Source organism: Oncorhynchus clarkii, chromosome 13 (genome assembly GCF_045791955.1).
Source record: "Oncorhynchus clarkii lewisi isolate Uvic-CL-2024 chromosome 13, UVic_Ocla_1.0, whole genome shotgun sequence".
Classification (NCBI taxonomy): Eukaryota; Metazoa; Chordata; class Actinopteri; order Salmoniformes; family Salmonidae; genus Oncorhynchus; species Oncorhynchus clarkii.
In genome coordinates this window covers 21,525,089-21,542,588 of record NC_092159.1, presented here as the reverse complement: position 1 = coordinate 21,542,588, position 17,500 = coordinate 21,525,089, and the positions used below count along the sequence as shown (strand labels likewise).

General features: G+C 44.0%; 1 protein-coding gene across 1 annotated transcript in view; it reads left to right on the top strand.

Moving 5' to 3' along the window:
- The first annotated feature begins 2,650 nt into the window (after positions 1–2,650).
- The window catches only part of LOC139424577 (serine/threonine-protein kinase N1-like), a 58,126-nt gene continuing 43,276 nt past the window's right edge, over positions 2,651–17,500 (top strand). The window contains exon 1 of the mRNA XM_071176552.1: positions 2,651–3,482. Within this exon, the coding sequence (XP_071032653.1) occupies positions 3,462–3,482 (21 nt within the window). The 5' untranslated portion in view covers positions 2,651–3,461. The remainder of the gene's footprint in view (positions 3,483–17,500) is intronic.

Here is a 17,500-nt window from a genome sequence, read left to right as displayed (position 1 = left end):
ATGCGCCGACTGGAGGCCTCAGAGTCCCCCAGACAAGGAGGGCCAACGCCCCCTTCAGGCTGATGAAGGATCTCTTTGTGGAGGTCCAGCATGCCCTGAAGTATGCTGACATCTCTGTCCTCTTCAGCCTGGAGGAGAGCATCCAATTCAGGGGGGAAGATGCAATGAAGGCCATTGTGAAGGCTGCGGCAAAAAAGGTTGTCCCTGTGCTCGGACTCCAACCGGGCTCAACTGCGCGCCGCACGCTATGGTGGCGAGGGAGCCATATGTTGCATGGCAGACACCATCGCGCGCGTCATAGACGACCACACCCAGGACTGGAGTTCTGACGGCCATTTTTGAGCGAGGAGGAGCCGTGGTGGTGGGAAATCACGCTCCTCCTCAAGCTCCTCAAAGAGTGACATCACCCTCACAGAGGAACTCTTGGCCCAGGGGGAAACCCTGGAAGAGGACCAAGAGGATGTGGCTGCAATCGACGACAAGAAATGTGACTCTGCTAGCTTGGAGAAGGCCAGCAGCAGCTCCCTCTCCACAGACCTTGTGGACAGCACCTCCACACAGGTAAGGAGACTACCATTAACCAGTAGGTTGTTGAGTTATTGGGGCTGTTTGATTGTGAGGCACCAACTCATATCTGTTTCGAGGCAATGCGGAAGTTAGGAAAGGGGAAGTGAGGTCGCAAGAAGACCCTGAAGAAGAACAAGGTGGCAACCCTTGGCACTGATGGTAAGTCCTCCCTTCTGTCAGTCCACATGTCTATTTATCTTCAACAAAATTATATTATTTCACCACCATCCCCTAACATTACCACCATTGTAATGTTAGGGGAAGAGAATATATGAACTAAAAAAAAAATGTTTTTGTTTTCTGTTGCAAAAGTTTATTTTACTGTTTGTCCTAATGATGTCATCCCCTGTTCTCTGTCACCTGTTCAGATAACCGTGGCTGATGAGCCGGGAAAAAAACAGTCTCTCCTCCTGCGGATTACAGCTGCCATGGAAAAACTATTTTGCCTCCCCTGCAAAAAAATAAGCTGTAAAAAGTAATTGTGTGGGTATTCCCACTTAGTAGGCACTTCAGTGCACCTGCCTCCTCTACAAACCCAGAGTCAACAGAAGAGGGAGACAAACCCCCCTACTCACAACACATTTGATGATTCCAACCATACCCCCACGCTATGGAGGCGAGGGAGCCATCTGTTGAATGGCGGACACTATCACACACGTCATAGATGACCATGCTGAGGGTTGGAGCTCTGACGGACATTTTGGAGCCTGGAGGAGCCGTGGGAGTGGGAGTTCCCACTCCTCAAGGAGTGACATCACCCTCACCAAGGAGCTCTTGGCTGAAAGGGCCAAGGAAGCGGATCAAGACGACGTGGCTGATGACAAAACTGGCAACCCCCCCCCCCCCCCCCCCCCTACAAATTCTTAAGTGCAAATTGATGTGTGTACTGCATCAATATTATGAGTTCACTGTGCTAGTCATTATAGTCAATCCAGGCTTTAACACTCTTAAGTGTATTGGTATTGACACAATAAGAGTTACATTTGAGTATTTTCTAATTTGGTCTTTCTGAGGGAATACATCTGGATATATTGTCCCAATGATATTCCAGCAAGCAATAGGCTGGAAACTGACCAAGGAAAAATAAAATAAACTCCTGCCCACAAGGAAATAAGATGGAACACTTGATGGTGTGAATGTAGGCTATGTTTATTTAGCCTGCCCATTACCGCTATCAGATGTAAGCAGGCTATTTCTGGTGTGCATTTTCATAGCCTTTGTGTGATGTTTTTCACCTATCATCAATTATGACCAGGTGCTCCTTTGCTTTTCCGTCTCAGTCTCCCTCTGGCAGTATCAAATTCTCTGTAAGCAAATCTCCCATTTGCATGCCCTGAGATTTGTTTTTGTTTTATTCAGCTATAGTTTGAGTTTCTGCTTATGTAGGGATAAGGAGGCCAATAGGGAAAGGGGATACCTAGTCAGCCGCACAGCTGAATGCATTCAACCTTAAATGTGTCTACCGCATTTAACCAAGCCCCTCTGAAGCAGTTGTTGTTGGGGGTTAACTGCCTTGCTCAAGGGCAGAAGGACATATTTTTCCACCTTGCCAACTTTGGAAGTCGAACAAGCAACCTTTCGGTTACTGGCCCAACACTGTTAACCGCTAGGCTACCTGCCTCTCTCTCTCTCTCTCTCTCTCTCTCACTCTCACTCTCACTCTCACACACACCTCTTCTGCAAAACACTGTACCTCAGTTCGTCTTTGGGACTATTGTTATGTATTGACCTAATGGCTTGTTGCTTAATGTAGGATAGTATGTATCCACTATAGATTTGGGCTTGTTTCCAATATTAGATAATGAGTGTAACTTGTAGATTTGCGATATTAAATGTTTTAGTCATATACTTTTGATTCTACTGTAACTGTACTCCATTTATCTTCTGGTTGTGATTGCATGGGCACATTTTTACTTGTAAGCAGAGTAATACCAATAACAGTTGTTTTGTGTGTGGCTAAATTGCAAATCTGGGAGAGGGGAAAGAGAAAAGCAACAGCGTACAATGTGAGAAATTGGAAATTACAAATCCAGGGTCTGGACATGGTCACATGATACATTGGGCGCGCTCCTGCTACCTACCGTACACGTTGTGCCAGCGCAACTGCGCGCAGCTCCATCAGAAAAAAAATTGTAGCCTCCCGCTCAAGCCATCATCGGAAATGCGCGGACAGACAAGGCGATATTCCTCTGCCCTCCAAAACCCGAACGAAGAGTGACACCCTTCGGTCATTCGGTACTTTGCTCGAGGGAAGCATAAAATAGTCTCGTTTGAAAGAAGGATTTTGTGGCATGTGATACTGGGAGACTGACGCGTGTTCGTGGTTCACGGATGTTACTACGAAGACGGATCTCGACAGTTTTTCTGCCTCTGTAGCGTTTTATGTTAGCAATGGATCTCTATCCCTCTTCCGAGTCTGTTACGCGGATAGGGAGGGAGTCGTGCCGTTTGTTCCCCGGGTGCTCTAGCTGTTGATAGCTAGCCTCAAAAGAAAATAACAATGAACGGAATCAAACAGTTTTGTTTTATGCTTTTATCCTACTGACATTTTAAAGACACTCACCGGGAACATTTTGTATTTGTTGAACGAACCATTAGTCGAACAACTAGACAAACAGCTTCCTTGGACAGTGGCCCGTTGAGGCGACACAATGGGATTATCTTTGACCATTGGCTGAGGACTGTTTTTAAAAGTTCCTTTATCTCAGAGAATATAGTGGTGAGTTTTTGGACAGAGCACATATTTGAGCAACAATTGGATGAATTGATCATCTAGCTGCCTCAATTCGCGGAGAAGACCATTGTGAGCACTCGCCGGACAATCGCATGTTGTCCAGTCCAGTTGGTCTGGTCTAGAACGGCACCATCACTGGAGCACGACACAAAGAACCACGATGGCGAATGACTCGATACAAGTAAGTTGTTACGTTGCCGTTACAGTGTAATAACAACGGTGCTACAATGTACGTTATCTGCAGCTGGGGTTATCATCAATGGAAACCCAATGCGGTTCTATTTTCTATTTTTTCTATTGTCAAATAATAATTGAACTGGATTTTTGACGATGCATTGCGCTCTTTATGCTCTGAATTTTGTCAAGACACACTTGTGGTGTCCTGCATTGTCACCTTGGCATGTTTCCTCATGGGTTCCTCATTGCAGCCAAATGCATATGCGAAGAGCTCCTGGCCGGGCGGGCACAATACCGGGCGGGTGTTTGGCACACACACAAACACATAAATACACACACACATCCCAGTGAACCTCACCAGTTCTCAGAACCACCTTGAGTCTGGGAAGAACCAATAGCAAGTCGCAAGGCTCCCAACCTTTTTGGAATGGACCCTTTTCAAGGGGGGGGGGGGGGGGGGGGGGGGCATGTTTGTGGCGACAGTCATTATTGCCAACTCATTTCTGACAGCTTGAGCAATGCGTTTTGACTATAACGAGGTCTTTGACAAATATTACAAGGATAATGTGAAATACGAGAAGGAAATTCATACCATTGAAATAGAAATACACACCACTAAAGCGATGGACATTGAGCTGGGGTAATTTTGTCATTTAGACTAGTTTACTTGACAGTATCCTGATACAGTATTTGACTCAGTTGGTGCAATGACAGATGTTCTTTACAGTGGGGGTTGTGAACAACTCAGCACGGGTGCCACCACCACTCACAAAGACGTTGAAAATATCCTAACAGTGGGTACTGTTGTAGGCTACAGAAGTTCCTCTTGCCTCTGCTCTAGTTTAGTGACAAGTCAGCAGTCAGACCCCTTTTTACCTCAGCATTTACCTCGTGTGTGTCAGCAAGTCATGAACCCAGCTCTCTGTTTGTAGTAAAGTAAGGCAAGAAGTGTGTTGAATAATGTGGCCTGTAAATGCTGCTTCTCATCTGACTGTTGTTAAAGCTCTGTACTGGGTTAGTAAGTTACTTCACCCTTCTTTACTAACTAGCCATGGCGATGTCTTCTAGTCACACTGCTTGCCACATGGGTACTGTACTATTTCACATGAATCTTTTATCAGACTCTTATCAGGGCTGATTTATTCATTCAGGTTTTCAAACCCATTCCAATTTCTCTCGTTTGTTGGAACTTAAAACTTCTTCCCCCAAATAGGCCCAACCCGGCTTACGATTGCTTGGCACAGTAGCCAATTATTTGTATAGCTACAGTACAATATAATACTAGAAAGCAGTACCAGGCAGGAGGTTGTCACCTCTCTCTCTCTCAGGGTCGGTTTTGCCCTGTCCATATCCTTGGCAGGTTCACACACAATGGAGGAGGGCAAGCTTGGGGGACTGACTCAAGCCACAGTGACGAAGTGGGAACTCTGGTTTGGGGGCACAGACAGGGAGCCATTATCCCCTCATCCAACACGTACACTGGTCTGGTCTGGTGACTCAAACTGAAGACCTCTGCTGGTCTGGCAGTTGATAAAGTCTGTCATAATCATCAGACTCCAATGTCTTCAGTGGTGGGGAGGTTTAGCTTCTTCACAGCACACCCTTTTGTTCCCCACACACACAGGAAGACTGACACAAAATAAGCCGAATAGGAATCTGAACCCAAACAGCGTCACATTTCCTCCTAAAGGTCACGGGTGGGGGTGGGGGGAACAGGGATGTAAATGTATTGTAACTAGTGGGATGTAAGTTTGTGATAGTAGAAGTTTTAGAAAGGAGAACGTTGAATCAAATATCCATGAATGTATATTCATCTATAGTTGAAGTTGGAAGTTTACATACACCTTAGCCAAATACATTTAAACTCTGTTTTTCACAATTCCTGACATTTAATCCTAGTACAAATTACCTGTCGTAGGTCAGTTAGGATCACCACCTTATTTTAAGAATGTGAAATGTCAGAATAATAGTAGAGAGAATGATTTATTTCAGCTTTTATTTTTTTCATCACATTCCCAGTGGGTCAGAAGTTTACATACACTCAATTAGTATTTGGTAGCATTGCCTTTAAAATTGTTTAACTTGGGTCAAATGTTTTGGGTAGCTTCCCACAATAAGTTGGGTGAATTTTGGCCCATTCCTCCTGACAGAGCTTGTGTAACTGAGTCAGGTTTGTAGGCCTCCTTGCTCGCACACACTTTTTCAGATCTGCCCACACATTTTTTATATGATTGAGGTCAGGTCTTTGTGATGGCCACTCCAAGCCATTTTGCCACAACTCTGGAAGTATGCTTGGGGTCATTGTCCATTTGGATGACACATTTGTGACCAAGCTTTAACTTCTTGACTGATGTCTTGAGATGTTGCTTCAATATATCCATATAATTTTCCTGCCTCATGAAGCTATGTATTTTGTGAAGTGCACCAGTCCCTCCTGCAGCAAAGCACCCCCACAACATGATGCTGCCACCCCCGTGCTTCACGGTTGGGATGGTGTTCTTCGGCTTGCAAGCCTCCCCCCTTTTTCCTCCAAACATAACAATGGTCATTATGTTCTATTTTTGTTTCATCAGACCAGAGGACATTTCTCCAAAAAGTATGATCTTTGTCCCCATGTGCAGTTGCAAACCGTAGTCTGGCTTTTTTATGGCGATTTTGGAGCAGTGGCTTCTTCCTTGCTGAGCTGCCTTTCAGGTTATGTCAATATAGGGCTAGTTTTTACTGTGGATATAGATACTTTTGTACCTGTTTCATCCAGAATCTTCACAAGGTCCTTTGCTGTTGTTCTGGGATTTATTTGCACTTTTCGCACCAAAGTACGTTCATCTCTAGGAGACAGAACGTGTCTCCTTCCTAAACGGTATGACGGCTGTGTGGTCCTATGGTGTTTATACTTGCGTACTACTGTTTGTACAGATGAACGTAGTACCTTCAGGCGTTTGGAAATTGATCCCAAGGATGAACCAGACTTGTGGAGGTCTACAAATGTTTTTCTGAGGTCTTGGCTGATTTCTTTTGATTTTCCCATGATGTCAAGCACAGAGACACTGAGTTACATACATCCACAGGTACACCTCCAATTGACTCAAATTATGTCAATTAGCCTATCAGAAGCCTCTAAAGCCATGATGTCATTTTCTGGAATTGTCCAAGCTGTTTAAAGGCACAGTCAACTTAGTGTATGTAAACTTCTGACCTACTGGAATTGTGGCACAGTGAATTAATTCTAAGTGAAATAATCTGTCTGTAAACAATTGTTGGAAAAATTACTTGTGTCATGCACAAAACTATAGTTTGTTAACAAGAAATTTGTGGAGTGGTTGAAAAACAGGTTTTAATGACTCCAACCTAACAGTATGTAAACTTCCTACTTCAACTGTACACTTTTTTTCAGTTTTGCATGTTCACACACACACACACACACACACACACACACGCACACACACACACACACACACACACACACTAAAGACAGACACTCAGGGTAATGCATACGGATCATTCACCTAAACAGCTGCATGACGTAATGAGATTGCTATGCACATATCTCAGGCTTTCTCAGCAAGCCAAGGCCCTGTGGCCGTGTAGGCAGACACACGCTAGCTAATGCATTAGGCCGTCGTTGTAAAATAAGTATTTGTTCTTAACTGACTTGCCTAGTTAAATAAACAACATGCTACCAGAGACAATGAGAGCCATGCTGTTCACAATTGAGTTGCTTAAGCTACTTCTTCTATCATTTTTCTTTTGTATTTAAGAGGAATAGGACTTATGATCTCACGATGTAGAGGAGTAGGGTATTTCCTTATTGACTCTTATCAGCAGAACTTTTCTTGTTAGCTGAGACAGTCCCAAGCACAGGACTGCATTGCTTGCTGTTTGGGGTTTTAGGCTGGGTTTCTGTACAGCACTTTGAGATATCAGCTGATGTACGAAGGGCTATATAAATAAATTTGATTTGATTTGATTTGTGTCCCTACTGACTGTCACTGACTGCCCCCATTTGATGTCCCTATTGGCCGCCACTATCTTTGATCTTGGCTCTTGCTGGTCGACACAGTCCATGCACTGTTTTCTTACTGGCCACTATGCATGGACAGTGTCTCCATGCGGTGTCCATGCTGGCTGTCTGTTCCCCGCTCCCAGTAGCACAGTGTGGCTGTGTGAGTGTGATGGTGGGGGTGGGGGCTGTAAAGGGCATTATGCTGATGATGAGGTTCTGGCCATAGCAGCACAATGGCCCCCATTGTCCCGACTGCAGCCCCAGATCACGTTCACCAATGCACTGTGTTTCCTCATCCTATCCTGGGTGGCCACACCCTCACTAATAGGTTCAAGCAAGGCCCCACGGTGTGGCATCATGGCTGTGTCTGTTTGTTTTGTGTGGGAGTGTGTTTGTTTATGTGTGTTTGTCAATGACACACAGGTCGGGTGGAGTAATCACTTTCGTGTTGACCTGCTTTCACGTGTGAGTCTGGGTTTGAGTAGATGTGTGTGTGGTATGAGTGTGTGTTGTTTGTGTAGATGTGTTTGCCTATTTGGGCCAGCTGGTTTGCATAGTGAAGCCCTAGTTTTGTGTGTGTGCATGTGTCCAATGCCCATACACTTGCCCCTGCGTATTTTGTCCTATGTCTCTCCCTGCCATCCCCTGTGCAAACATCCTGCCGTTCTCATGACCTAATGACCTCGCCCCTCTGTTGCAGCCCCTCCCTCCCCAGTCCCTACCTCATCCACAGTTCACACCCTGCCATGACTTCACCTCTCCACTCTCCTCTTATTTTTCATCTTTCTCTTGTTCCATACGCCGTGGCCAGACTTTGCCTCTACCCTGGGGGCCTTGCCTGGCCTTGCCTGTGTGTGTGTGTGTCCACTCACAGGCAATGGAGCCTCTGATGGAACGTGGCCACGCACCAACTGCTCTCTCCCTTCTCCTCTCTTCCGCCGAGTCCGCGTTTTTCCACGCAGATTATGGAGGGATGGGACCTCGGGATCTTATCACCCAATGGGGATAATTAGATAATAGAAGTATTTTTATTTATTGGGATAGTTGAGGATTTTGGCAACTTCCCCAGAGTCAGATGAACTTGTGGATACCATTTTCATGTCTCCCCGGGCAGTCATTGCACCAAGCTGTTCCCATAGACTTCTAGTCATTGCGCCGACGCTAGTTAACATTGGCCCGCGAAACTACCTCTAACGCTCTTCATAATGGTATCCACAAGTTCATCTGACTCTGGGAAAGTAGATACATCCCAAACTATCCATTTAAACACTTCGACAGCAATTTGTCGTTAGACATGTTCAGTGTTGGGTTTTCCCACTGTTAGCCTATTTGTTTCACTTCAGGGTAGACAGTGTGACTGTGTGCCCGATTTTATCTTCAAAGGTGCCGGACGTTAGTTACACTACTTCAGCAGAGTAAAGATGAAATCAAACACCTAAATCCCAGATGGGCTTTTTCATAACTGCTGTGGATTGTGTACATTGCATGGTAGAATGGGTATGATGTATTGAAGGGAAGTAAACATTGAAATTGTGTTTGGGTTGTTCAGTCAGAACTGTAAATATGATTTTGAGTGTGTGTCACCCACTCTCAGACCCCTGTCTACTGAGTGTGTCTACTCTTTGGCGATGACGGTATAAATGACTAGGGAATAAGGCCTCTCTCTTTTAACAATCCTCTTATATGATTCTACTACAGATCAGGTTACACAGATGACATTTAGAGAGGCTGGTTCACTCAGTGTAAAAGATCCCCAGTGTTTGTTCTGTGGTTGAATGGAAAAATAATATACGAAGGTAAATATTGTAGAAAAACATTTTTTGCATTCATTTCCTGTTAGTGTCAGTATTCTCTAAATATTCGGATTCATTTCCTGTTAGTGTCAGTATTCTCTAACTATTCGGATTCATTTCCTGTTAGAGTATCAGTATTCTCTATAACAAATTCTGAAGAATTGAGTCCCACAGTATCACACACTTGAATATCCACCTGCCTCTGAAATGGGCGTGGCTTGAGTCACCTGGGCGGACAGTCGGGAGGCGCAGAGGACAGGAGACAGGTGTGTCAAGTGTGTTACCTGGAGCTGTGCTGCCATGGCAATGGCTGTCGGGGGAGGATGAGCTCATAGTTTTATGCCTAGTCTACTCTGTGGTGTCTCACACACACACACACACACACACACACACACACACACACACACACATCGCTACCTGGCCCATTTACAGCAGATTAGAGGCCCCTTTGGGATGTCGTCCCATTCAGAGTCAATGGAGCAGTTTGTGGTTAAGGCGGGATGTGAAGCTACAGAGACTAAAACACTCTCAGAGATGGGAGACGGGGATGGAATGAGGTGGCAGACGGGGATGGAATGAGGTGGCAGACGAGGATAGAATGAGGTGGCAGACGAGGATGGAATGAGGTGGCAGACGGGGATGGAATGAGGTGGCAGACGAAGATGGAATGAGGTGGCAGACGAGGATGGAATGAGGTGGCAGACGGGGATGGAATGAGGTGGCAGACGAGGATGGAATGAGGTGGCAGACGAGGATGGAATGAGGTGGCAGACGAGGATAGAATGAGGTGGCAGACGAGGATGGAATGAGGTAGCAGACCAAAAAGGATAAGTTGCTAATGTAATGAGTCATGATGTAATGTTTTGAAGCATTTTATTACTTTACCACATAGTTCTAAAGAGTTGTTAGTTGTGTGTGAAATCTATCATTGGAAATAACATGGAAGTGTGTCCATCCAGCCGTAACCTTCCCCAACTCTAATCCATCCTACATAATGATTTGAAAACATCCCGTCCCGTAGCAATCCAACCATCACTTTCATATACCCTGCCATCTATTCTTGATTAGTAGAGAAATCCTCCCCACTCCCAACCACATTTAACCCCCCTGAAACATGTCGATCTGTTCTCACCTCCTTGTTCTCATCCCCTTCAACCGTAATGTTCTTTTCCCATGCTATTATGTGTGTAATTTGGTTTTGGCTGCCGTCAGACACATGCCCATCTCTCTCCCACTCAATCTATAGATAAGATGAGTCTCGGCTGTCACACGACACACACACACACACACACACACACACACACACACACACACACACACACACACACACACACACACACACACACACACACACACACACACACACACACACACACACACACACACACAACCACAAAAATACACAAACACACAAACTGTCACACACATATGCCTTGGTTAAAAGTAGCCATGATCCAGAACTAAACCTTGATGCTGTATGTATTGAATAAGGATTCAACAGGGAATTGAATCAGAGGACCAGTGTCCTCATCCCATTAACAAGCATTGGTCTCAGACCCTAAAATAGACCAACCGTTAAACCAATCTCTTCCACGTCCTCTTACATGTTTCACTCTGGATGTGTCTGAAATGTGGCCTATTCCCTATAGTGCACTGCTAGGGTGCTATTCCAGATACCTGCTAGGGTGCTATTCCAGATGAAGCCTTTTTAAACTTTTTTTTTTAACAAGTCCAACTACTATTATTAATCAATGTGTCACTCGAACCTCAGGGTCCATTCCTGCTGTGGTGTTGACTTGTCTCTGCAAGTCCTGGGTTCAGTTAGCCACAGACCTGCTGAACTTGTCATGCAACCTGTAGCCTAACCTTAACGGTAACTGTTGTGATGCAATGTAAAGTATCGGCCCCCAGCCCACACAGTGCATTCTGAGCCATAAGCTTAATTGATCTTTAGTTCATAGGCTCTTTGCTCTGCTGGGAGCTAAAAGGAATCCTTCAACTAAGTTGAGCCGTATGTAGGCTATTTCCTCTATCTGCCCAGGATTTGATAGCTCTCTTTTGCAAAGATTAAGTTCCGCGTTGACTCGGATGAAAGGCATCTCTTGACTCTCTCCCGGCGTTCAGACCATTGTGCTACAACAGTCTAATAATGTAGCTGATGTTCTGCCGCTGTCACTGTGCCGTTCATTTTGAAGAGCTGTGTCTCCTGCACGGGGCTCATGCCTTCTGGCCCTGCTGTTTCACTCTCGCGCTCTGACACACACACACACACACACACACACACACACACACACACACACACACACACACACACACACACACACACACACACACACACACACTTGTATTCCCCCTGTGTGAGAGCTCTGCTCTTCTCTGGCACTGTGGGGGCTCCCAGGCAGACAGGCAATAGTTCTTCACAGTTGGCTGTTAGTCACGGTTCAGCAGCACCACGTTGCAGCCCGCCACTCTCCTGGAAACGAACCTCATATCTCTTACTGTATGCACGCCACGCACACAGGAACAGGACCGCCACACGTGGACTAGTCTTTTCTACTTGTGATCCAGCTGTTATTGAGGAGTCTTTTAAAACAACACAAGGACCTGAGCCCAGTAGTCCAGCTGTGACCACAATGAAACACTAGAGAGGGTCATTCTAGTTGCAGTACCACTTTAAGAGGTCTTGTGCACACTAACATTCACACCACTACCCAGGGTGCTGTGGGGCACGGTGACCCGACAGAGGCGGAAGTGAGAGGAGTAGGTTAGTGTGTCCATCCCATACAGTATTCTCCATACAAATACCATAATGTAATGTTTTGATGCATTTTTTAAAAACTTTACCACATAGTTCTAAAGAGTTGTTAGTTGTGTGTGAAATCTATCATTGGAAATAACATGGAAGTGTGTCCATCCAGCCGTAACCTTCCCCAACTCTAATCCATCCTACATAATGATTTGAAAACATCCCGTCCCGTAGCAATCCAACCATCACTTTCATATACCCTGCCATCTATTCTTGATTAGTAGAGAAATCCTCCCCACTCCCAACCCAAACCACATTTAACCCCCCTGAAACATGTCGATCTGTTCTCAACTCCTTGTTCTCATCCCCTTCGACCGTAATGTTCTTTTCCCATGCGATTATGTGTGTAATTCGTTTTGCCTGCCGTAATACATATGCCCATCTCTCTACCTCCTCAATCTATGGACAGGATGAGTCTCAGCTGACACACACACACACAGTCACACACAGTCATGCCACTGGCCATGACCCATCACTAAACCTTGATGCTGTATTGAATAAGTATCCTGCAGGAAATTGAAGCAGAGAACCAGTGTCCTCATCCCATTAACAAGCATTGGTTTTTGGCACGAAAATAAAACCAATCTCTTCCACGCCCACTTACATGTTCCAGAAATGGTTAGACTGTGGCCTATTTCCCCCACAGTGAACTACAAAGGTGTCATTTCAGACACGGGCTTTGTTTTTGTTTTCTGGCTGAACATAGCCAACTACTATTATTAAAGCCAGAATTATTTTTGCCACATCCATTTTTGGACTTATAAATTAATGATATGTATCCCCCCATGTTTTTGTTAAAGAATAATGCCGCATGAGCTTAGTTCAGAACCCAAAACATATAAGCCTGTTTTACTCCAATGTTTGTAAACAATGTGAATGTAAACAAACACTGTATAACCTCAACATGGTTTAAACTATAATTGTGATACCTTGGATGATCAGTACTTGCATCCAAAACTCCGTCTATGAATTTGAGTGGATACATTTCTCCAGGCCCATCCCTCAGCTTTCTACCTAAACAATTTGTTATTGTTTCAATGAAGGGTTCTAGATTTAACTAATGTGTCACTCAACCTCAGGATCCACTTCTGCTGTGGTGTTGACTTGTCTCTGCAAGTCCTGGATTCACTTAGCCAAAGACATCAGCCTAACCTTAAAGGGACATTTCACATTTGTTCAACTTCATATTCATCATCTCCTGCACTACCCCAACATCGACATACAGTTGAAGTCGGTAGTTTACATACACTTAGGTTGGAGTCACTCGTTTTTCAACCACTCCACAAATTTCTTGTTAACAAACTATAGTTTTGGCAAGTAGGTTAGGACATCTACTTTGTGCATGACACAAGTCATTTTTACAACAATTATTTATAGACAGATTATTTCACTTATAATTCACTGTATCACAATTCCAGTGGGTCAGAATACGCTACATACACTAAGTTGACTGTACCTTTAAACAGCTTGGAAAGTTTCAGAAAATTATGTCATGGCTTTAGAAGATTAGGATAGGCTAATTGACATCATTTGAGTCAATTGGAGGTGTACCCGTGGATGCATTTCATGGCCTACCTTCAAACTCAGTGCCTCTTTGCTTGACTTCATGGGAAAATCAAAAGAAATCAGTTAAGACCTCCACAAGTCTGGTTCATCCTTGGGAGCAATTCCCAAATGCCTGAAGTTACCACGTTCATCTGTACAAACAATAGTGCGCAAGTATTAACACCATGGGATCATGCAGCCGTCATACCGCTCAGGAGGGAGACGCGTTCTGTAAAGGTATTGCAAAATGACTTAAGGACAACACTGTCAAGGTATTGGAGTGGCCATCACAAAGACCTGGCCTCAATCCTATAGAACATTTGTGGGCAGAACTGAAAAAGTGTGTGCAAAATGTTTGACCCAAGTTAAACAATTTAAAGGCAATGCTACCAAATACTAATTGACTGTATGTAAACTTCTGACCCACTGGGAATGTGATGAAAGAAATAAAAGCTGAAATAAATCATTCTCTCTACTATTATTCTGACATTTCACATTCTTAAAATAATGTGGTGATCCTAACTGACCTAGGGAATTTGTACTAGGATTAAATGTCAGGAATTGTGAAAAACTGATTTTAAATTATTTGGCTAAGGTGTATGTATAAACTTCCGACTTCAACTGTATGTGACAATGGTGCGTTTCAATGTTTTGTTTAAAAAAAAGGTAGAGGAAGATAAGTGTTTCCAACTAATTGGTTGATGTCATTGGAAACACTTATCTTCCAGTTTGTTTGTTTTTACTACCAAACATAGAAATGCACCATTTTAACTTATGTTGATGTTGGGGTGGTGCTGGAGATGATGACGGTGAAAAATAAAATCTTTCCTTTTACGGTAACTGACCTAATGTGATGCACGTTTCGGCCCCCCAGCCCACACAGTGCATTTTGAGTCGCAGGCCTAATTGATCTTGAGTTCATAGGCTCTTTTCTCTACTAGGAGCTAACAGGAATAAAACCCACTTTGCAGTATCACTAGAGAACATTAGTTATGTAATTATTACCCCCAGAATGTCCATTATTCCAGAGGAGGATTCGGAAGGGATTCGCCTTTTTCCAATCTACCCCCTACAATTATTTTTTTTCTCTCAATAAATTGACCATTATCACAGAAGACTGGAGGTTTTTATTCCAGGCATGAAGATATTTCAACATGTCCAGGTGATAACAGTCTACACTGATAACTCGAGCTTGGCTTCCAGGTTTTTAAACCACACCAGAACGTCTTTGCTATAGTGTTGCCATAATATTTGACTTGTTGTCATAATCATTATTTTAGCGATCCGCACTAGAATACGTCCTAAATGTCCCCCAGCCTGCACATGTGAGCTGAACAGCGCACTTGCACATGAGATGCATTTTTAGGCTATGGGTGAGACAGTGAACTGGTCATTTCTAAAAGTTTAGCTAAGTGAATTCTGCTTTGCGATCTATTAACATCAAGGCGTTGCCTTAAAAAGGCACACCATTTTTTTTTACTGCCGCATTTGCCAATGTTAAATTAATTGCCACAAAACCTGTAAACAAAAGCATTCACTTTGAAAGTGGATACATGTAGGGCCTTGATATATGTGACCGACCACCTCGATTCGGTCTTGTGTAGCAATTGTTTTTTTTACATTTTTTACATTGGATAAAAGCAATGACTCAGAGCTACGAAGTGGTACATTATACACAGTAGTTGAGAAACAATGGGAAAGTAGTTATGCTTTGAAAGTTGATAAACTTGTAATCCCACTTTTGAGAAAAATGACTCTTTAAATGTTTTGGTACACCTACTGGAGAGCTCTTCTTTGTCTACACCTATTCAGCATCGTTCACACCCTCTTAAGCCTTAGCCCTACCCATCTCTTTAAGGATTCACGTGTGAGGCCATGTGCTTAACAGGGTGAGTAAGATAGGGTAGTTAAACAACCAAAGCTTTCAAGACTAAAAGTGGTGAAAGTAGTAGCCTACAATAAGGAAAAACTCCAGGTAAAAATACACCTTATCTAGTCCTGGGCCTATATCCTAATCTGACTTTGGTGCAGGTCATGTTGTTCTTCACATTGGTATCTGGTAAACACACACTATATCAAATCAAATCAAAGTTTATTTGTCGCATGCGCAGGCTACAGAAGGTGTAAACGATACAGTGAAATGAGAGGAGAACAGAAAATGATCAAGTATGTTTATATGAAGAATCTATTGATATTGTAAATTCATTTCCAGGCAGACTACAGAGTTTTATTTCCTCACTTGTCTCGAGCTCTGGTTGCCAGGCGAGCTCGCTCATTCCACCCACACTGCCACTCAGCCAGACAGGTACAGAACTGACTGATTAGGCGCCGCCAAACGTCACATCGATAGCTATAATGCTGGACAGATGTAGATCCTATCCTGCCCGGCAGGATATTGATGTTTATGAATGGGTTTTACCAGACCCAAATGGGGATGTAGTGGAAGGTAAACTCTGTTTACGCACCTTTTTACTAGTGAAATAGCATTGACTCACCTTTTTGTATTTAGTTCATTATCGTTTACCCACATATTATTACATTCCCAGCATTGATCAACGCTCAGAAGGCTTCTTGATTGGAGTTGTAATCGTGCCTACCTCTTGGAACGAGTGGAATCATGTTCGCCTGATTTACCTTGTTAGCAGCTCATTCTTTCACCACACTGTCCAACGGGAAACTCCATCCACGACATAGGCGGAGAGGTCAAACTAACTACCGTAGCCCAGATCTACAGTGGCAAGTAGCAGAGAGACATCGCTGACAGAGGGATTTTTGGGGGATTTTTATTTTTACATCCCTTGAGTCCTGTCGTGTCAACAGAACCCCTGACTCTCGGAGAATGAGTCTAAAACTGATAAATAGTTGCTGATATTTCAGTCAGATGTCTAGCTAGCTAGGTACTCAAAGGCTCTGGCTATTAGCCAGTTAGCTAGCTAAAACTAGCTGGCTAGAAGGAGGAAGTTAGAAGCTAGTGTTGAACGGAGCCTGACCTCAGCAGGAGCAGTTGACTGAAATTAAGCTAGCTATAATCAAAAGATGGACTACTATAAGTTCTCATTACACCTGATCGTCGAACATCTAATTTCAAAATCATGGGCATTGATATGGAGTTGGTCCCCCTTTGCTGTTATAACAGCCTCCAGTCTTCTGGAAAGGCTTTCCACTAGATGTTCGAACATTGGGTACTTGCTTCCATTCAGCCACAAGCATTAGTGAAGTCGGGCACAGATGTTGAGCGATTAGGCCAGGCTCATAGTCGGCATCCCAAAGGTGTTCAATGGGGTTGAGGTCCGGGCTCTTTGCAGGCCAGTCAAGTTCTTCCACACCGATCTCGACAAACCATTTCTGTATGGACCTCGCTTTGTGCACGGGGCATTGTCATGCTGAAACAGGAAAGGGTCTTCCCAAACTCTTGCCATGAAGTCGGAAGGACAGAATGGTCTAGAATGTCAGTGTATACTGTAGCGTTAAGAATGACCTTCACTGGAATTAAGGGGCCTAGCCCGAACCATGAAAAACAGCCCCAGACCATTATTCCTCCTCCACCCAACTTTGGTATTTGGTATTTTGGTATTTTATTAGGATCCCCATTAGCTGTTGCAAAAGCAGCAGCTACTGTTCCTGGGGTCCACAAAAAACATGAAACGTATCTTAATACAGAATGACATAATACAGAACATCAATAGACAAGAACAATCTCAAAGACAGAACTACATGCATTTGAAAAAAGGCACACGTAGCCTACATATCAATGCATACACACAAACTATCTAGGTCAAATAGGAGAGAGGCGTTGTGCCACGAGGCGTTGCTTTATCTGTTTTTCGAAACCAGGTTTGCTGTTTATTTGAGCAATATGAGATGGAAGGAAGTTC